Source organism: Bombina bombina, chromosome 1, assembly GCF_027579735.1.
Source record: "Bombina bombina isolate aBomBom1 chromosome 1, aBomBom1.pri, whole genome shotgun sequence".
NCBI lineage: Eukaryota > Metazoa > Chordata > Amphibia > Anura > Bombinatoridae > Bombina > Bombina bombina.
The window spans coordinates 578,208,537-578,232,107 of NC_069499.1; the positions used below are offsets into that span (position 1 = coordinate 578,208,537).

The following is a 23,571-nucleotide window of genomic DNA, read 5'->3' on the forward strand; positions in this document are numbered from 1 at the left end:
AAGCGCCTAAGGCAGGTGCGATGTATGGAATGACTCTGATTTATATGTTCATGTGATAAACAGACGTACTTGTAGTTTTAATAAGAGGTAAAATTATAAAATACATATATAATAAAAATAATACAATAAAACAATATGCTGGTGGATCCACCCAGCTAACAATTGACTTTTGCCTCTAACTTAGAGTGGCTAAAAATTGGCTAAAAATATAAAACAAAGATCTGGTCAGTGATATTGAAATGACAATGCTGATAAGCAGGAAAGAATATGAGTGTATAATAGAAAATAGGATATTGAGCCATTTATACGAAGCTGAGACACACGTGTTAAGTGTGGTTGTGAAAAAATCAAAAATTAAAAAATAACAATGTAATGTGAAAAAAGTGAAAAAATGAAAAATCAAATAATGATAAACTTATGAAAAAATATAGATTTTGTGAAAGAAGTGCTAAAAAATGCCAAATGCAAAAAGTGCACCAGAAAAATGTTACAGAAAATCAATTAGCAACGAAAAACAGTTGTGGTACCAAAATAAAATAAGAAAAGTCTCACAATCCTGTTAAATTGTAATCCAAGAGCAAAGGTACATGAAAAGTTAAAGGGACAGTAAACACCAGAATTTTTGTTGTTTAAAAAGAAAGATAATCCCTTTATTACCCATTCCCCAGTTTTGCATAACCAACACAGTTATAATAATACACGTTTTACCTCTGTAATTATCTTGTATCTAAGCTTATGCTGACTGCCCCCTTATTTCAGTTCTTTTGACAGACATGCGGTTTAGCCAATCAGTGCTCAGTCCTAGGTCACTTTACGTGCATGAGCTCAATGTTATCTATATGAAACATGTGAACTAATGCCCTCTAGTGGTCAAAATGTATTCAGATTAGAGGCAGTCTTCAAGGTCTAAGAAATTAGCATATGAACCTCCTAGTTTTAGCTATCAACTAAGAATACCAAGAGAACAAAGCAAAATTGGTGATAAAAGTAAATTGGGAAGTTGTTTAAAATTGCATTTCCTATTTAAAACATGAAAGTTTTTTTTGGACTTGACTGTCCCTTTAAACACAAACTTGTTTCCTGATGGTGAGAAGTGTTGTGGTGTAGTATACTTGTTTCCTGGTGGTGAGAAGTGTCGTGGTGATCCTGGTGGTGAAAATTCTGTGATGGTTATCCTAATGGTTCTAGTCCTCCATTATTGATAATGTCAATATCTTGATAAAGGCCCACATAGCTGGGCCGAAACGCGTTGACAAGTAGCTGGTAAGCTCCATTCCAATCTTCTAACACTAGTTTGGACAACTTTGCACATGTTATTTTATATTTACAGGACATTATCAATAATGGAGGACTAGATCCATTAGGATAACCATCACAGGATTTTCACCACCAGGATCACCACGACACTTCTCACCACCAGGAAACAAGTATACTACACCACGACACTTCTCACCATCAGGAAACAAGTTTGTGTTTAACTTTTCATGTACCTTTGCTCTTGGATTACAATTTAACAGGATTGTGACACTTTTCTTATTTTATTTTGGTACCACAACTGTTTTTCGTTGCTAATTGATTTTCTGTAACATTTTTCTGGTGCACTTTTTGCATTTGGCATTTTTTAACACTTCTTTCACAAAATCTATATTTTTTCATAAAATTATAATTATTTGATTTTTCATTTTTTCACTTTTTTCACATTACATTATTATTTTTTAATTTTTCATTTTTTCACAACCACACTTAACACGTGTGTCCCAGCTTCATATAATTGGCTTAATATCCTATTTTCTATTATACACTCATATTCTTTCCTGCTTATCAGCATTAAGTCATTTCAATATCACTGTCCAGATCTTTGTTTTATATTTTTAGCCAATTTTTAGCCACTCTAAGTTAGAGGCAAAAGTCAATTGTTAGCTGGGTGGATCCACCAGTATATTGTTTTATTGTATTATTTTTATTATATATGTATTTTATAATTTTACCTCTTATTAAAACTACAAGTACGTCTGTCCATACATCGCACCTGCCTTAGTCGCTTCTTACATCCTACTATCTAATTTATAAAACACAGTTGTAAACTAGAAATAGTATTTTGAATTAGAATGTTACATTTCAAAATTTAATGTGTTATAAAATACATAGCTAAAGATTCTATTATTCGAACAAATATTTTCTAATGTTATTGAAAAATTCGAAAACAAAAATTTGAAAATAGAATGTTATATAAACATTCGAAATTCGATTCGAACAAACGTATCAAAATTCATTTTAAATTTAAAATTTTTAGAAACATTCGCCCATCCCTAGGGGGGAGGGAGCGAAGAGAGCTGTTTGGGAGGAATCAGGTAGGGATCACAGGGTGTGAAGTGTTAGGTGGGAGGGTAATCTCTACACTAAAGCTAAAATTAATTTTACAAGCTACCTAATTAACCCATTCACTGCCGGGAATAATAGAAGTGTGGTCTGCAGCAGCAATTAGCAGCCTTTTAATTAACAAAAAGCAATGGCAAAGCCATATACAGTCATTGCCAAAAATATTGGCACCCCTGATAATGCACCCCTTCGCACAGAAAATTGTTGCAATTACAAATGTTTAGGCATTCTCATGTTTATTTCTTTTGTATTAATATGACACAAAAAAAGTAGAGAAAAAAAGACAAATCTGACTCATTCCACACAAAACTCCAAAAATGGACTGGACAAAATTATTGGCACCTTCTCAAAATTGTAAGAAATAATTTCATTCCAAGTTTGTGATGCTCCTGTAATTTGTAATTAAACTCACCTGTATCAATTAACAGGTGCTGACAATATAGAAACCACAGCGGCAACCAGTTAAAATGGTGAAAAATGTACTCAACCTTTATGTTGTGTGTCTCTGTGTGCCACACTTAACACAGAGAAGAGAAGGAGCACCAACAATTTTCTGAGGATTTGAGAACAAAAATTGTGGAAAAGCATTGACAATCTCAAGGTTACAAGTCCATCTCCAGAGATCTTAATGTTCCTGTGTCCACTGTGCGCAACATTGTCAAGAAGTTTACAGCCCATGGCACTGTAGCTAATCTCTCTAGATGTGGACGAAAGAGGAAAATTGATCAAAGATTGCAACAAAGGATTGTTGGAATGGTGGATAAAGCACCTCAATCAATTTCCAGACAATACCTTAGGTTTTATATAATATATAGATTATATATATAATAAATCAGAGCAGTTTAAACCAGTAAAGCATACATTTTTTTAAAGTGTTTTTCACATCTCATGTTAACCCCTTCACTACCGGGACTTTCCAAGAAAATATATATAGTTTTGACAGGTAATTTTGGGCAAGTTTTTCTTGGAAAGTCCCGGTAGTGAAGGGGTTAACATGAGATGTGAAAAACACTTTAAAAAAATGTATGCTTTACTTGTTTAAACTGCTTTTCTAAAGAAATAATTGTGTATACATCCTTACTTCACCATACTTTTTACTGCAATATCTTTGTTAACAATGTAGTATGTATGCATGTATTGAATTTGACTTGTAATATTCACTTGTAAAGCACAACTAATCACCCATAAGGGTCTCCAGACGCTGCTCATTTTATCGACCTCAGAAGGATGAAAGGCTGAGTGGACCTCACTGGGGATTGAACCTGCAATCCTTGGGTTGCTACAGAGCTCAGCCACAGTGCCTTAGCATGCTGAGCTATCTGTCCGGCAGATGTCTGTAGCACGTCCTTATCAGTATACAGTTACTATACATAATTATATTATTAGATTATTATTATATATTATATATTAAGTGCAGAATATAGTTTATTAGTGTAAATATGCCCAACATCATTATATATTAGAAACATAGAATTTGACGGTAGATAAGATTTTGCAGTGCTTTGTTTTGAATGTGTAAATGCTCAGCATCAATAAACAGTGCAGCATGTTCATAAATAGTATGTCAATACTGCAGCACAAAGAGACATCAATTCATTATACCCTATCTGGTGAGCTGTACTTAGTCCCCTGGTGAAAAGTTGCTAGTCCTCCCCTGGATACTTCCCATAACTAGAGTTAATCTTACTGTTTCCTAGAAGGGCATCTGTAGTGTTTAAGGAAGTAAGAGGGCATAAATCAAACCCTTCACACCAAATGTGCAATTTATAAATGATGGGCTTTGGTACAAGTAACCTTTGCATGACAGTGGTTACCAATAGTAATAATAAAAGCAAAAACCATTGGCCTTATATACTGAAAGAAATATTTATCCTTGAACCAAAAATACACAGCATTTTCATAGCTACAGTATATGTCAAATTTGAATGACCATTATAGTGCAAATATTTCATGCCCTAATTCTTAAGAGCTTGTAATTGTGTTTTCTCCACCACACATTGTGTTAAACACATAGTTAAAGTTCTACTCTGGAGCAGGTGAGAATGCTTATCCTAATGACCAGTGACACAATCAGCAGCCGCAATTGCACAACCTGGCTCTAAATGTAATGTTTCCACTGTAATGGGCCTTTAAAGGCTGGATTGGCTACATGACACAGCAGCCTCCTTTATGCCAGCTTTATGCTCATGTAAGACCTCAGATCTGATTTATTATTCCTGTGTTCCATTTTATGGCAGTAATATATTCCCAAATGGGACCTCAGACCAGCTATATGACCTATGCATTTCCCTAAATGCTAACTATATATCCAGGGCCTACTCCATGTAAAATAATGCCCCTTTTACACCCCATTTCATTGTTACAAAATGTCAAAACATGTAAAAGAGCCAAGAAGACCTCTTAAGTGGTGGAAAAGCAACCAGAGGCAGGTGTGGGACCACTGGAGATGGGTGCTTTGGTAAATTCAAATTTTGTGGCAAAGTGTTAGCCATGTTAGTGGGTTGGGTCATCTCACTAACTCCGGGCTGAACCAACATCTCTGTACTCACACAGCTCAAGGCTGCGTAATAAAAAAAAAAAAGTAGGGTCAGCAGCAGCACAACAATATTTTTAGTGTAGCCAGCACAGCCACTTACTAGGAGCAGCAGCACCAGTAGTAATCAGTAGAGGGTAATGATGGCAGTCAGCAGAAGCAGGTATCGCCTTCAAAATCACAGAGACATGTTCAGCCCGACCCATGATCATTTTGGATGTTACACTCTAGGGGGACGTCCAGGCAGCAGTGGAGGAAAATAACTGACCGATAGATCAGCTGGTAGTTGTTGGTGGGGCATCTAAAATGGTAAAGGCTTATCTTGCCAAACCTTCCTTGCCCCCTACAGCAGAGCCTCTGAGCTATTGGGATGACAAAAGGACTGCCTGGCCCGCACGGTCTATAGTAAATCAGTAGCTCCACTCTTGTTCCCCTACCACTGTGCAAAGTAAGAACGGGCCTGATTATCTAAAGGTCTTGAATACTGCATTTTTGCATTGGAAGGAGATGCAAATGCTTACATGGACATTGTATACTAGATTTTTCTTTGTAAAAAAGTTTTGTAGATTATCTACGTACATAGCTAATCTGGGATTTTTTTGGGAAAAATGTATAGTTTTGTTTGTTTATTTTTAATAACATGGTACTAAACAAGCCACATAGTTTTAGATGTGTATGGTTGTCTACAGATGTCTTCTGGCTCCTGTTAGTCTAATGGGTCTTTTTATATGCAGGGGGGGATAGGGGGAGTGTCTGCTCTTCCTGCTTTCCTAGCCCCTTTCACTGAGTGTCCCAGACTAACCTCATCAACAGTGCTAAACTGGGAGCTTCTAAGTAAGTTTTTAATAGGTTTTATACTGAATTTTTTTTATCAGTATCTGTGCATAATCTTCTGTCTTGTGTCTATTACATGCAGTTGTATGAAAATTGGTGTATACTGTCCCTTTAATACCCTCCCTGCTATGTGGTGCTCAGCAGTCAATGCGAGATTCTTAGGAAAAAGGTAGCTGCTGTGTCCAATAAAGTTGTGGCACATCTTTGTTCTTTCCCTTGGAGGTGGCCTTTGGTATAGGTTGACAGAGGGGAAATGGGAAGGGCATCAGAAAAAGGTGGGGATTCTTTATTATAACATGATTTCAATTTCATTTTATTCTTTGGATTCACTGTAATCTAAAAATTATTCCAGTTCTTATATGTTCCGTTAAGATTGAAAGATACATTGTAGAATGCCAATAATTAAAAATAATGTAAGTCTTTAGTTAAAATTAGTTTTCTATTCACATCATTGGAAATAACAGTGAACGCATTTCATTAAGAACACATTTCTTTAACTTATATTCTCATTAACCAAAATGGCCGTATAATTAAATTATGCTTAAAGGGACAGTCAAGTCCAAAAAAAACTTTCATGTTTCAAATAGGGCATGTCTTTTTAAACAACTTGTTCTCTTGGTATTCTTAGTTTAAAGCTAAACCTAGGAGGTTCATATGCTAATTTCTTAGACCTTGAAGGCTGCCTCTAGTCTAAATGCATTTTAAAAGTTTTTCACCACTAGAGGGCGTTAGTTCACATGTTTCATATAGATAACATTGAGCTCATGCACGTGAATTTACCATGGAGACAGCTCTGATTGGCTAAATGCAAGTCTGTCAAAAGAACTGAAATAAGGGGGCAGTCTTTTGAGGCTTAGATACAAGGTAATTACAGAGGTAAAACGTGTATAATTATAACTGCGTTTGTTATGCAAAACTGGGGAATTGGTAATTAAGGGATTATCTATCTTTTAAAACAACAAAAATTCTAGTGTTGACTGTCCCTTTAAATGGACTGAGGAAAATCTGAAACTAATCTTTCAGATAAAACATTTTTTTTTTGTCCATGCACGTCTAATATTTGCAAAAACATTTGATTTTAAAATTGCCCACTAGGTGTCAGTAATATGTCAAGATATTTGTGACTACCATAAATTATGCATTTTGCTTACTTTTGCTCACTTTCTAGAAATTAAATAAGTGTGTGTTAAAGTTTTTTTTTATGAATTAGGCATAAAAACAATACATATGTCAGCACTCAAAAAAACCCTGCAATTAAAAAAACACAATAAAAGTCAGTAAATCTAATCATTTTAAATAAGGTCACCAATTGACAACAGTCATACAAATTTACGAGTCATATTCAAGTCTGCCACTAGAGGTCTTATTTCAATAATCTCTAATGACAGTCAAAAATTACATTTTTACATTAAAAACCATCAATATTAGTTGAACTGCGCATTGACAAAACAATAATAAAAAACAGAGCAAGTCAACTGGAGATTAAATAATTTTACAAATGAATGCAGCATAGTATCTCTGCTTTTTTTGGCACATGCTGAGCTAAACATTGAATTTTATTCCCAAAGACAAAAGTAGTTGTAACGTTATCTCCTTTGCTCCAGGTTGTTATCATACTGATATGTTGGGAGTCTAACTGGGACATTAAACCCCCAAAAAACATTGAACATATTGTTTCAGGTCCATTACTTGTAGTTTCTCAACATAGTAGAATAATAATGGTGATATGGGTGATTAAGTCCTGACATTCTGAAGCTGTGTTAAAAGGAAATCCACTTGTTTAGGAGTCCGAATTTTAAACACCCAGTCTCACTGGGATTGGTTAAAGCAGTTGGAAGGATTAAGGCAGCGTCTTCACATTTAAGATCTTGGGTTTTGAGGCTTTGGTTGCGTGGAACAACTGCTAACCAGAAGTAGTTTTTATGAAGGTGTCTTCTAGAGCCAAGAAGGACATTGGTTGGAAATGGATAGCATAGATCACTAAATACATGGGTCTTCACCAGAAATACCACTTGCGCCATGTTTGATGTAGGTTCTTTTGCAGTCACATTTCTTTATGTGGGATTGTTGTTCTAAGTTACAATGGAGCAACTGAGATGAAAAGGAAGAACAAGGCTCTTGTCTGCATTTAGGGGAAGTTAATACTGCCCAATAGAAGAAAAAGAAACAACATTTGTGGTGTTATGGAAGTATTTAAAGAAAAGATCCTCACTGTTTTGTTTCCACACACATTTTTGGGTATTTCTTACAGGCAATTTTCAAGAAGTCATCTACAGCATCCAGACATACAAGACGGTCCTGTAAAAAAAATCAAAAGCATATGATTTCACATGATTGGTACAAAAAAAAAATGCATAGTATATATCATCAGTGGCGTCACTAGGGTCGGTGTCACCCGGTGCAGTAAGTTATGGTGTCACCCCCCCCCCCTCCCCCCAGAAAGCAGACACACACAAACACAAATACACAGGCACACACACATACAAACACTCAGACACACTCAAAAACACACTCAGATGCACACACACACTCAAAAACACACTCAGATGCACACACACACTCAAAAACACACTCAAAAACACACTCAGATGCACACACACACTCAAAAACACACTCAGATGCACACACACACTCAAAAACACACTCAGACGCACACACACAAAAACACTCAGACACACACAAAAACACTCAGACACACACACATACAAAATATGTAAACTGCACTGCATTAAAGATACACTGAACCCAAATTTTTTCTTTTCTAATTCAGAAAGAGCATGCAATTTAAGCAACTTTCTAACTTACTCCTATTATCAATTTTTCTTCGTTCTCTTGCTATCATTATTTGAAAAAGAAGGCATCTAAGCTTTTTTTGGTGTCAGCACTCTGGACAGCACTATTTTATTGGTGGATGAATTTATCCACCAATCAGCAAGGACAACCCAGGTTGGTCACCAAAAATGGGCCGGCATCTAAACTTATATTCTTGCATTTAAAATAAAGATACCAAGAGAATGAAGAAAATTTGATAATAGGAGTAAATTAGAAAGTTGCTTAAAAAGTCATGCTCAATCTGAATCACGAAATAAAATTTTTGGGTACAGTGTCCCTTTAATTATAAAGCTCATGCCTAGAGCTGCTCCCTGGCTCAGCAGTGCATCAAATGAAAGATAAACAGAACACTCTAAAAATAAATCACTAAAGAAAAGGTTTAGGCACGCAAACTCTGTTCCAAGTCTGTTAGTGCACAGCCCCGGGCCGCGTGCCTACCGCTTCTTATGTCCGATCACCTCTGCACTCTGCCCACCCCCAGACCCCCGCCCGCCCATCCTCCCCTCCTACCTCTTCAATGTGCACTTAGTGAACCGTAACCGTACCGGTCTGGTGGGCATCATACGTGGCTCTTTCACTTTAGAGACATTGTCAGACAGTCATGCGGTCAAGTGCCAGGCATCCCCCTCACGATTTCCCGGTTCCCGTTTAGAGAGACAGCACAGCAATGAGTGACTCCACTGCTCTACACGTCACTGAGCAGTGAGCACAGCTAGGCAGGCAGAATTAGGCTAGCAGCGCAACTTTCGCAAGCCCCACGGCACGCCCACAACATTCATAGTGAAATTGGGCAGGGGAGGAGCAAAGTACAAACAAGCAAAAGCAGCCAGGAAAACTAGTTGTGGAAATTGCAGCGCTGGCTCAAGGGGCAAAATAATTAAGTGTCTACAACTTCCCCAGTCCCACTAATGTTCACAAATGCTGGCCCCTCTAATAAAAAAAATCTATGCATCTCTACATTGTATTTCTTTGAATTTCAATACAATTTAAAAAAAAAAAAAAAAAAACATTCTGGTGGCGTCACCCCCTGGAGGGTGTTACCCGGGTGCGGCACGCACCCCCTTACTGACGCCAGTGTATATCATTAATTAAAAGGGACACCGAAGTTAAAATTAAACTATCATGATTCAGATAGAGTATGTAGTTTTAAAATTTTTCTAGTTTACCTCCATTATTATAGTTTTGTCTATAGTTCCCTATACAGCATGTGCAATAGTTCACAGTGTATACGTATTTCAGTCAGCAATTGGGTGATGGCAGTCACATGATACAGTGGGCAGGGAAATAAAAACAATCTTTGAAATTTCTTAGAAAATTTGAAATTCAGAGTGCTATTGAATTGTCTTTTTATTGAGCATTTGGAGATTATGCAATTATATTCTTAAAGGGTCAGTCTACTTGAAAATCCCTTTATTACCAGTTCCCTAGTTTTGCATAACCAAGACTTTGATATTAATACACTTTTTACCTCTGTGATTACCTTGTAATGAAGCCTCTGCAGACTTCCCCCTTACAAACTTGCATTTTAGCCAATTACTGCTGACTCGTGCATAACTCCACAGTGTAAGCTAGACAGTGCTATTTAATCTGTGCCATATATATATGTAAAAAGCTAATAAAATGCACTGAGATAACAATTGACCTTGAAGGACATAGAAAACAGCCAATGAGCCTACCTAGGATTTAGCCTTCAACAAAGAATACCAAGAAAATAAAGAATATCTGATGATAAAAGTAGATTGGAAAGTTGTTTAAAATTGCAGGCCCTAACTAAATCATAAAATTCATTTTGTTAGCTAATTTGGCAGCCCATGGACATTCCCTATGAAAATCTGGTTGAATATTATTTCTCTCATCTCCCTTGCTGTGGTTAGTTATGGACAGATATAAATGAGTCACTGGACTGATTAAGCATCATGGGTCAAAGTTCACCCATCAGAGGAAGAATCACAATTTACAGTAAAAACAGGCAACATATATATTGAAAGTACATTACAAAGTTTATTACTTAGCATAATTAAACATTTATATGGGAAATAAATACTACAGCAAATAAAAGATTTATTTAAACAGAAAGAAGCTATTTACCGTAATGTAAAGGTATCTCTCTGATAAGTCCCATCCAGCTGGGAAGATGCTTGTATTATCAGTGAGCAGCAGGAGCACCTCCATGGCTCTCTTCATGTTTTGTGGATTACTGATGGTACTTTGTTTTGTCACAGATAGTAGGGACTCTGCCTCTTTCTGGAACCCTAGGGACAAGGGAAAGTGTGGATACTGTATTGAGTCAGTGACACGGATTCATTTAAGCTCCAAAATAACATAAACATGTATTTGTACCCACAATGTGGACAGAATGAATAGCTTTTGATGTTTGTTGAATTAAAACAGAATTTTATTTTTCCCCTCATTTGCAAGCATTACTCCAGTTTTACATAATGGGAAATTAATTTTCTATTTTGGAAAGGAATAACAAATCAGACATAAAAGTTTATGTGGAATTTCCCATGAAATTCTGAGGGTATTTAGAAGCCAGCTGGTGTGAGGTTTCCTCCTCTGTAAGTTTCATGTTCCACATGTTAGGGCTAGATTACAAATAGAGAGCAATCAATAGCGTGGGGTGTGAATTACATGTAAAGCTACAAGAAAAAGTTTGTGAACCCTTTGGAGTTAACTGGATTTCTGCATTGATTGGTCATCACCTCAAGCTTAAGAGAGGTTGGGTGACAAAACAATATAGTGACCCAACTCACACAAGTAAATCAAGTAAAGCTTGGCTGAAATACTGTGACAATACAGCTCAGAAATATTGATTAACTCAAATAGATTTAGAGGATGGAAGTCTTATAAGCAGCTATAGGAAACATTTGGTGGAGATTGTTGCTGCTAAAGAGGATCTAAAAGTTTATATACAAAGGTTCACTTACTTTTTCCATCCTGCACTGTGAATGATTTCTCAATGTCTTCAATAAAAATTATAACTGTTTGTGTTATTAGCTTAGATTAGACCACATCAATCAATGTAATCAATGCAGAAATCCAGGTAATTCCAAAGGGTTCACAAACGTTCTTGCAAATGTAATTGTCATGTAATCCACATTTTTCCTTTTATGATTCAGCTAGAGAAGACAATTCTACTTATATTATCTAATTTGCTTAGTTATCTTAGTATCCTTTGTTGAAAAGCATGCCCAGGTAATTGCTGCACATATAGGCCTGTTTTCATTGGCTTACCAATGTGTGTAGCTAACTCCCAGTAGTGCATTGCTGCTCCTTCAACACGTGATACCAAGAGAATGAAGCCAACTTGATAACATAAGTAAATTACACAGTTGTTTTAAAATCTATGCTCTATCTGAATCATGAAAGAAAAATTTGAGATTTCATGTCCCTTTAAATATTTTAACCAAAGCATGAGGGGTGAAACTTTTTTTGTGCACCCTATACTTTTAAGTATAGTACTATGATTACTCCATGTCTTCAATAAAAATATGAAAAGTACAACTGTTTGTTTGTTATTAGTTTAGTAAGATCGCATTTGTCTACAATTGTGACAAACATTACATTAGTGGTGAGTTAAGTGTTGCAGATGCAACCAAAATAGGGCTGTGAAATCCTAGTGCTTTTTAGACCATAAATAAGCTATTGTTATTAACCCCTTGGCGACCGAGAACATGTCAGGCATGTCCTCCAAATGGTGTCAGTTAATGACCAAGGACTTGCAAACACATCCTCGGGTAATCTGAGCGCTAGAAGTGATCAAAATCACTTCCAGCCGCTCAAACAGTATTGCAGCAATGCCTCAATGTTGAGGCATCCTGCAATACTATTCCTGACTGCCGGGCTCCATTTTGATCGCTCCCATGGAGCGATCACTTCCGGTTTCACTCCACGTGGAGGCCAGCAGTAAGGCAGAGCATCGGAAACCATCAGGCAAGCTTCTGATGCTCTGTAAGTGTGCTAAGTGTTTCAGTGGGTCGAGGCACTTAGTAAAAAAACATACAAATACATACAATTTAAAAAAAAATATATATATATTTTAAATAAAATAGCCCAATATAGCCCCCTCCCCCATGTGGCTTCATTAATGGTGATGCCCAGTGCATCATGGGGCTTCTGGGTGTGTCCCTAGCCTGCCTCATCATAGGGGCAGGCTAGGGTCATCCAAACTGAACTTGCCACAATAAAAAAAAAAATTGTGATAAAATATTCCATTTGTCTGATCATGTCAATATTTGTAAATATTGAATCTGACCAGTGTGGATCTTTCTCCCTCTTCTCATTTTTGTGGGAGAGAGAGAGAGATCTGTTGTTAGGAGAGAGAGATTTAGCTTATATATTTGTTAAAAATTGTAAGACCCAAAAGGTTCTTTTCAGAGCCATTAACCCCTAGCTTGCCAGTGATCACCATGAATCACTGGCAGTAGCACAGCAGCACTTTTTTGCTCTCTGTGCATTTTTTAAGTGTTAATTTTTTTTAGTATTTTTTTGACACCCAATGGCTCTTTTCAGAGCCATTTAGTTAATTTAAATTTTAACTTTTGTGTTGATTTTTTTTGTGTATTTTTTTTTTCTCTGTGACAGATAAAAATAAATCATGTCACAGAGAACATATAGTGCTGAGGAGGCGTATGCATTCCTTGCATCCGAGTCAGACACCTCTATGTCTGACTCAGACCCCAATTTTGACCCTGCCATATGCTCAGATACATCATTAGATACAGTCTCAACTGATAGTGATGTATCTGTGGCTGCTAGCCCCCCCTGCCAGAAGGAGCCGTGTTGCTATAGCTGCCATTGCTGCTGAAGAGTGGGTAACGCCTCATCATCAGAGGCCAGATATCTCACCCTTCACTGCAAATCCTGGCATTAATGTGGATGTGGTAGGATTTAGCCCATAACAGTTTATGGAGGCGTTTCTGGGTGATGATGTATTGGGGAACATTGTCACACAAACTAATTTGTATGCCCATCAGTTCCATGTTGCAAAGCCTGACACTTTTTTTTGGCAAAGCAGCAATGGGCCCCCATCAATGTGCCAGAATGTAAAAAATTCTGGGCATTGACTATGCTGATGGGCATCATAAAAAAAAAAAACTCCATCCGCTCCTACTGGAGTAGTAGCCCCATTTGCTCTACCCCCATTTTCTCCCAGAGTATGTTGAGGAAGAGGTATGAAATGATTCTACATTTCATGCACTTCAGCGACAACAGCCTGTGCCCCCCTAAGGAGCATCCCCAGTTTGTCAGGCTGTATAAAATCCACCCCCTGATTACCGACTTTACTACCAGGTTTGCAGAGGCTTATACACCTGGAAGGAATATATGCGTGGATGAATTCCTGATGAAGTATAAGGGAAGGCTGGGATTCAAGCAGTATATTCCTTCCAAACGCTCCAGATATGGGGTAAAGGTGTATAAGCTCTGTGAGAGCGAGACTGGGTATACTCAGGCCTTCCGGGTATACAAGGGAAAGGATATCCACCTTGACCCTCCAGGCTGCCCAGAACATATGGGAACCATTGGCAAGATTGTCTAGGACCTGATTTTACCCCTGATGAACAAAGGGTACCATTTGTATGTAGACAATTTTTATACAAGTATCCTTTTTTTCAAGCTACTGTATTGTTTTGATACAGTAGCTTGCGGTACAATTCGAAAGAACCACGCAGGTTTCTCAAGACAACTTGCACGCACCTGGCTACGAAGGAGAAAGACTTCCGTTCTGTACCAAGAGGAGCTGTTGACAGTTAAGTACAGAGACAAGAAGGATGTATACCTTCTTACCACCATCCACACAGAGGGGACTGTGGAGGTCTCTGTACGTGGCAGAGCTGAGAGCACAATAAAGTCAATGTGCATCAAGGCTTATAACCGGCATATGGGTGGGGTTGATCTAGCAGATCAGCTGCTGCAGCCCTACCTAATTATGCAGAAAACAACTGCCTGGTATGAAAAGGTTGCAATTTACTTAATGCAGATTGCAACCCACAACACTTTTTTGTTGTTCAAAAAAGCAAACTTCGAAATGAAACTGACTTTTTTACAGTTTCAGCTCCAGATCATTTCGGGGATTTTGTACCAAGATGCACCTGCTCCCCGGGCGGTGATGGGAGAGAACAGAGTTGGGACTACCCATTTTATTTTCAAAATCCCCCTACTGCGGCGAAGCAGAATCCTCAGAAAAAATCTGTACCAAGAGGGGCAGAGAAAGGACACCACCTTTTACTTTCTTGATTGCCTGGACAGCCTGGGATCTGCATTGGGGACTGCTTCAAGCGGTATCACACACTGGTAAATGTTTAAATTTTTTCTTCATTTGTCATTGTGTTTTTTTTTTTGGGGGGGGGGTTGGTTACATTTACTGTTACTGAGTTTGTTTTTTGTTTTTTTTAATTTTACTGTGCCGGATTTTTAAATTTCACTGTTCTATTTTTTATAAGTACTAAATTTGGTGCTGTTTTTTACTAAAACCCCTGTCAAACCTATGCATGGGGGGTATGGGTGTACTCAGGGGGGTCTTGCAGAAAACAACCTGGGGCACGATCCAATATAGACCACAGTTTGCGGTGCAAGCGAGGGAACCGGCGTCGCCCGCAGTTTCAGCTCGCAACTCGAGCTATCCCATATAAGTCGCCGTCAGATGCTAACGTGCCGTAAGTCTGACAAACCAGCGATGTCCAGAAATCTGCGCAAGTACAAATTTCTGGCGTCGCCAGTGACTTGCGGCATGTTAGAAACTGCCGGCGCCTATAAAACCTGACTAAAGTCTAAAACACCCGCACTGTCTAACACGCCTCCCTAACATAGCCCGACAAGTCTAACACGCCTCCCTAACATAGCCCGACACGTCTAACCCTCTATCCGCTATCCCCCCTCACTATCCTAACAATAAAAAAAGCTATTAACCCCTAAACCGCCGCTCCCGTACCCCGCCGCAACCTAATAAAGTTATTAACCCCTAAACCGCCGCTCCCGTACCCCGCCGCCAGCTATATTATATCTATAACCCCCTAAAGTGAGCCCCTAACACCGCCGCCATCTATATTAAAATTATTAACCCCTAATGTAAAACCCTTACACCGCCGCCATCTCTATTAAAATGATTAACCCCTTATTTAATCTGCCTACCCCGCCGCCAGCTATATTATCTATATTAACCCTAAGTATATTATAGTTAATATAGGTATTACATTATATATATTAACTATATTAACCCTAATTATATTAGGGTTAATATAGTTAATATAGTTACTATAGTATTTATATTAACTATATTAACTCTATCTAACCCTAACACCCCTAACTAAATTTATATTAAATTAATCTAATTCATTTATAAACTAAAATATTCCTATTTAAATCTAAATACCTATAAAATAAACCCTAAGATAGCTACAATATAATTAAAAATTACATTGTAGCTATGTTAGGGTTAATATTTATTTTACAGGTAAATTGTTAATTATTTTAAGTAGGTATAATAGCTATTAAATAGTTATTAACTATTTAATATCTACCTAGTTAAAATAATTACCCAATTACCTGTAAAATAAATCCTAACCTAAGTTACAAATACACCTACACTATCAATAAATTAAATAAACTACAAACATCTATCTAAAAATACAATTAAATTAACTAAACTAAATTACAAAAAAAACCAAACACTAAATTACAAAAAATAAAAAAAGATTACAAGATTTTTAAGCTAATTACACCTATTCTAAGCCCCCTAATAAAATAATAAACCCCCAAAATAAAAAAAATTCCCTGCCCTATTCTAAATTAAACAAATTTCAAAGCTCTTTACCTTACCAGCCCTTAAAAGGGCCTTTTGTGGGGCATGCCCCAAAGAATTCAGCTCTTTTGCATACAAATACAATACCCCCCCCATTACAACCCACCACCCACATACCCCTATTCTAAAACCACCCAAACCCCCCTTAAAAAAGCCTAACACTACCCCCCTGAAGATCTCCCTACCTTGTCTTCACCACACCGGGCCGAACTCCTGATCCGATCCGGACGATGTCTTCCTCCAAGCGGCAAAGAAGAATTCTTCCTCCGGCGATGTCTTCCTCCAAGCGGCAGCAAAGTCTTCATTCTTCCGGCGGCATCTTCAATCTTCTTTCTTCGCTCCGCCGCCGCGGAGCATCCATCCCGGACGACTACTGAACTTGGAATGAGGTACCTTTAAATGACGTCATCCAAGATGGCGTCCGCCGAATTCCGATTGGCTGATAGGATTCTATCAGCCAATCGGAATTAAGTTAGAAAAATCTGATTGGCTGATTGAATCAGCCAATCAGATTCAAGTTCAATCCGATTGGCTGATCCAATCAGCCAATCAGATTGAGCTCGCATTCTATTGGCTGTTCCGATCAGCCCTTAAAAGAAAGAAGATTGAAGATTGAAGATGCCGCCGGAAGAATGAAGACTTTGCTGCCGCTTGGAGGAAGACGTCGCCGGAGGAAGAATTCTTCTTTGCCGCTTGGAGGAAGACATCGCCGGAGGAAGAATTCTTCTTTGCCGCTTGGAGGAAGACATCGCCCGGATCGGATCAGGAGTTCGGCCCGGTGTGGTGAAGACAAGGTAGGGAGATCTTCAGGGGGGTAGTGTTAGGCTTTTTTAAGGGGGGTTTGGGTGGTTTTAGAATAGGGGTATGTGGGTGGTGGGTTGTAATGGGGGGGGGTATTGTATTTGTATGCAAAAGAGCTGAATTCTTTGGGGCATGCCCCACAAAAGGCCCTTTTAAGGGCTGGTAAGGTAAAGAGCTTTGAAATTTGTTTAATTTAGAATAGGGCAGGGAATTTTTTTTATTTTGGGGGTTTATTATTTTATTAGGGGGCTTAGAATAGGTGTAATTAGCTTAAAAATCTTGTAATCTTTTTTTATTTTTTGTAATTTAGTGTTTGGTTTTTTTTGTAATTTAGTTTAGTTAATTTAATTGTATTTTTAGATAGAGGTTTGTAGTTTATTTAATTTATTGATAGTGTAGGTGTATTTGTAACTTAGGTTAGGATTTATTTTACAGGTAATTGGGTAATTATTTTAACTAGTTAGATATTAAATAGTTAATAACTATTTAATAGCTATTATACCTACTTAAAATAATTAACAATTTACCTGTAAAATAAATATTAACCCTAACATAGCTACAATGTAATTATTAATTATATTGTAGCTATCTTAGGGTTTATTTTATAGGTAAGTATTTAGATTTAAATAGGAATATTTTAGTTTATAAATGAATTAGATTAATTTAATATAAATTTAGTTAGGGGTGTTAGGGTTAGATAGAGTTAATATAGTTAATATAAATACTATAGTAACTATATTAACTATATTAACCCTAATATAATTAGGGTTAATATAGTTAATATATATAATGTAATACCTATATTAACTATAATATACTTAGGGTTAATATAGATAATATAGCTGGCGGCGGGGTAGGTAGATTAAATAAGGGGTTAATCATTTTAATAGAGATGGCGGCGGTGTAAGGGGCTTACATTAGGGGTTAATAATATTAATATAGCTGGCGGCGGTATAGGGGGATTAGATTAGGGGTTAATAATTTTTATATAGGTGGCGGCGGTGTAAGGGGTCAGATTAGGGGAAAGATAAGGTAGATGACAGCGGTGTAAGGGGTTCTAATTAGGGGATAGATAAGGTAGATGGCGGCGGTTTTAGGGGCTCACAGTAGGGGGTTAGTTTATGTAGATGGCGGCGGGGTCCGGGAGCGGCGGTTTAGGGGTTAATAACTTTATTAGGGATTTCGGGGGGGGGGGGGATCGCGGTTAACAGGTAGATAGACATTGCGCATGCGTTAGGTGTTAGGTTTATTTTAGCAGATCGCGGTTGACAGGGAGATAGACATTGCGCATGCGTTAGGTGTTAGGTTTATTTTAGAAGATCACGGTTGACAGGGAGATAGTAAAAATGAAAATCGAAAAATTATCACCATACACTTTCTCCAATTTGTTTGGCTAAAACGGTTGCATCAAAGCACTCTATATACAATACCTTGGGGTGTCAACTTTTCAAATACTGTATATACACATTCATGGCAAGCAAATAAATTGGGGGTATGTAAAAAGACCCCCAAAAAGAAGATAGGCAAAGAAGATATGTTAAATGTGAAAAAAAATCACAAACACATGTCAGGGGTTTGGCATTGCACCCCCCCAAACAAGCTAACAAACCTATGCATAGATGGTATTACTGTACTCAGGAGATGTTGCTGAACACATATTGGGGTATTCTCAGGGCCAGCGCTTGCATATAGGCAGACTACGCAGTCGCCTTAGTGCGCTCCTGTAGTGGGGCGCAAATTTACAACATTGAAAAGAAAAAAATTATTTTAAAAAAAAAACAACAACACTTTTTTTTTTTTTTTTTTTATGTGGTGGTACAATCAGGGCTGAGTGAGGGATAAAACACACCTGAGGGGCACCAGTGGCCAGGGCCGCAGCAGACGGTCAGACCAAGGCCCGACTGATGATGACGTCATCTGCACGGACCCGGACACAGTCTGACAGAGGTATAGTGACTAGTAAGGGGGCGGGGAGGTGGGCGGCACACATAGTGCGCGGGAAGTAGATGGCCTTATGGGGCATGCAGCAGCAGGATTAACAGTTGCCGTGGTCACAGTGCACTCACCCTGAACTGGAGAGGTGAGGGATGCCTGCCACTGCTGCCTTAGGGCTCGATTTATCAAGCCCCTACGGCTGCAAGTTCTAAGAAGAACTTGCTCGCCGTGATTTATCAAGCAGCGATCACCAGACTGCTGCTTCCCTAAGCTCTTCGCCACCTCTAAGCTGGCGAAATTCAATCTCCTCGGTCGAGTCCGACCGAGGAGATTGACAGCTCCTGCCCACGGGTGATTGGCTGTGCGCGGGCATGGGCAGGATTGCACGCGAGCGCAAAATTGTGCTTGTGTGCAATGCCAAATACCTGCGGGTAATTTCGCCCCGCCACAGGCGAGCTGAGGCGTACAGGGGCACGTATACGCTTCCCTGTATGCCTCAGCTATAATAAATCTAGCCCTTAGTGCCTGGCCCCTGCTGATACCCTGTGGAGTATAAAGGTAGGAAAAGGCCACTTGCCTGGGCTTTGTTCATGATTCATCATTGGAAAGATCACACTCTAGGAGCAAGGCTGTCTTCAACCCTTAACAGCACATAAGCCCAGTATCCCTTGCACAGGTCAGTGTCACACTCTATAAGCGTGGCTGTTTTCAATGCTAATTTAATACCATAAAAACTTATAATACCTTAGACAGCCTTGCTCATAGAGTGTGATCTGTGCAGGATATACTGGGCTCATGTTCTGTTTATATTGGGTTCTACTACCGTTCTTTTTGGACTAGGAACTGTCTGGTACAAGAAAGTACGTTGAAAGCTCAGTATCTTGTCATTTTTACATATAATATGGTATCTAGAGGGTTATATTTGTCCTCATTTGTAATAGACTCTTCTTGTGCCGATTTTTTTTTGGGGTAGAAAGGTGTGTTAGAGTAAAGTACTAAGTGTTTTTTTTATATGATCAGATAAGCTTTTGTTAAAATATGGTTACAAAAATGTGCAGTAAAAATTGCTTTTTAATTTATTTTTGGTACTGATGTTATGTTTTAACATTATTTTGTTTGTAAAATGTGCCACAGGCTTATATGTCCCTCTTTCACTGGGTGAGGCCTCAATGATGCATTAGTATCAAGTGTAGATTAGCTTGAGATATAACTATGATTCCATTATGTATGTACAGAAGGGTTAAACTACCTGTATAGCATTTTTATTTGTTAGATTAGTGTAAAGTTGTAGTATAAATATATTGATCCTGGTATTATATGGGAACATGGAAAAATAGTAGCCACAAAAAAAGAAATAAAAAAAATCCCTACATCCTTTAAATCCATGCATTTAATGTAAAAACAAAAGCTATATGATAGTTGAAATGGTTTTAAGATTCTTTAATGGGTAAATGAGAGGTAAAGTGCTTTGTGTACTTGTGTGAATACAGAATTAAATGTATTAACAGCTGACACTCCACTATGTTAAAGTAATATAAAAACAAAAATCTTTTCTACTTCCCCTGTGTGTCTGTAAGTGTTGCTATATGTGTGTGTGAATGCATGTTTCTGTGTGATAGTATTTCTGTTTGAAACTGTTCACATCATCCCACCCTGCAGCTCACAGAAGCACAAACAGCCTCTATTGGGTGGGTGGTGGGATCGGCAGAAAATACCCTTGGCTCACCCTTGGAAACTGCCCTTCACTCAGGTACTCTAACTACACAGGTTGGTGTGCATTTAACTTCTATTTTTTTGTGAACTTCAATAACTCCAGGTGTTGGTCTGTGTGTGTGCTTCTGTGCTTGTGATTTGTTTCTGTGTTTGTGTATGTGTGTTACTACCTTTACAACAACAACTTGACTACACACAAGAAGAAAGATGGCACGCATTTTAGTCACTTGGCCAATAACTGTAAAAGTCAAAAGGTGGGGGGGGGGGGAGGGGCGACTAATGGCAGACATACGCACACACACACACACACTCATAATACAGGCATGCACACACATATACATATACTACTTACACACTGGCACACACACGCAAACATCCAAATGGGGAATTATTTTCTCTATAATTATAGATAAAGTAGTTCTGTAGGTTTTGTTAGCACATCTCGGTAACAGTTTGTCAAAGACTAGAAATGGAGTGGTATGTAATGGGGGGAGGGGTGGCAAAATGTATCTTCGTCTGTGTGGCCAAAATCCTAGCATCAGCCCTGGGTCTTCTTTGGCAGCAACACATAACAGGAGCTGAGAATACATGCCTAAATACAATGTGTGTGAAAAATAACAAAAAAATGACTGCCCAATAGGTTGACAAAGAGTGGTGGTTAATTAAGTGCATAAAAAGTGTTAAAATACCAGCTTTTCAAATACCCTAGAGTGTCTTCTTTTCAAAAATATATGGTTTGATGGGGTAAATTACATTGGCCTGCTTAAACAAATGTCCCAAATAGGACATGGGTGCATAGGATGTGACAATTCCAAGTTGGAAAACTGGAATGCGCCACCCCTATAAATAAGGCCTTTTAGCCCCCTGAGAACCTATTCATGGGTGGTATCCCTGTACTCAGGAGATGCTGTTGAATATGAAATTAAGGTGTTTTTTGTCAGTAAAAAAACAGGACCTGAGAATGTATGCCAAAATGTGTGTGTGAAAAATAACACAAAAAAATTACTACCCAAAAATTTAACAAAGACTGGTGGTTGAATTAGTGCATGGAAAGTGCTCAAATACCCTAGGGTGTCTACTTTTAAAAAAATATATGGTTTGATGGGGGTAAATTACATTGGCTGGCTTCAGAAATGTCCCAAATAGGACATGGGTGCATGATGACAGATGTGAAAATTCCAAGATGGAAAACTGGAATGCGCCCCCTAAAAATAAGGCCTTTTAGCCCAGAGAACCCAACAAACCTATTCATTGGTGGTATCACTGTACTCAGGAGATGTTGCTGAACACATATTGGGGTGTTATTTGGCAGTAACCCTTAACGTTCTTATTAAATGTATTCTTAAATTGCTATTTTGACAAAAAAAATTACCAATTTTTTTTTCTTTTCAAACTTTGGCATAGATTGGTGGTAAAATGGTTGCATGAAAAGATTCAAAATACCCAAAGTTTAATACCTTAGGTTGTCTTCTTTTAAAAAATATATACATGTGAAGGGTTATTCAGGGATTCCTGACAGATATCAGTGTTAAAATGTAACTATTGCTAAAAAAAAATTTAAAAAAAATTGGAAACAGCAAAGTGCTACTTGTACTTATTGCCCTATAACTTGCAAAAAAAGCAAAGAACATGTAAACATTGGGTATTTCTAAACTCAGGACAAAATTTAGAAACTATTTAGCATGAGTGTTTTTTGGTGGTTGTAGATGTGTAACAGATTTTGGGGGTCAAATTTAGAAAAAGTGTGTTTTTTTCCCCCATTTCTTTATCATATTTTATATTGTTTTTTTAAGTAAATTATAAGATATGATGAAAATAATAGTATCTTAAGAAAGTCAATTTAATGGCGAGAAAAAATGGTATATAATATGTGTAGGTACAGTAAATGAGTAAGAGGAAAATTACAGCTAAACACAAACACTGCAGAAATGTAAAAATAGCCCTGGTGCGAAACTGTAAGAAAATTGAAAAGTGCTGTGGTCACTAAGGGGTTAATATTATAACACAGAAGTATGTGAAGAACTTCACTACTTGCACACCATTGGCTTAGAGCTCAAGATAAGTCTTATGTGAGGGATATAGCTCCCACGCTGATAATATGCAGATGTTAGCACCCCCTAGGTGATTACTTGACTGATAAAAATTAACCTATGGGTTTGTACTGCGAGCACAAAAATGGAAGAACTATTCAACTTTTAACACACCATAGAGCTAATATTGTGTAATCTAGACTTTAAAATTTTTAATGGCACAAGTGTAAAACTCCCAATGAATAATATTTAGTTTGCATCATACCCAAGTCCTCAAGGATCTTCCTCCACCTGGCTCGCACCTCTCTCCTTGCTTGCCTCAAGGTGTAAATCTCATAGTTGAGTTTTTGCCATTCCTATATGGAGATAAAAAACAAGTGAGATTGTTATATTAAAGGTCATAAGATATGGGTCATTTGCACCTCATAGGTCTATGTTTTTCTATCAGCTGGAGTATATGCCTGACAGACACGACACAAGTCTAATGTTTATTATTAGTGCAAGATCAAACTTGACTGTAAAACTAAATAAAATAAAAAAAATGTAATATTTTTAAAGCATAAGAAATGTGCATTTTAGAAAAACATACACTTAACCCAAATTTTTTATTTATTGATTCAGATAGCGCATGCAATTTTAAGCAACTTTCTAATTTACTCCTACTATAAATTTTTCTTCATTCTCTTGCTATCTTTATTTAAAAATGAGGAATT

At 37.7% G+C, this 23,571-nt stretch overlaps 1 protein-coding gene across 2 annotated transcripts in view; it reads right to left on the bottom strand.

Moving 5' to 3' along the window:
* Positions 1-7,019: 7,019 nt before the first annotated feature.
* The window catches only part of MREG (melanoregulin), a 109,234-nt gene continuing 92,682 nt past the window's right edge, over positions 7,020-23,571 (bottom strand). For both annotated transcript variants that reach the window (XM_053698813.1, XM_053698814.1), the window contains 3 exons: positions 23,124-23,214; positions 10,667-10,830; positions 7,020-8,044 (listed from right to left, as the gene is read on the bottom strand). In XM_053698813.1, coding sequence (XP_053554788.1) covers positions 7,955-8,044; positions 10,667-10,830; positions 23,124-23,214 — 345 coding nt within the window. In that variant the 3' untranslated portion in view covers positions 7,020-7,954. The remainder of the gene's footprint in view (positions 8,045-10,666; positions 10,831-23,123; positions 23,215-23,571) is intronic.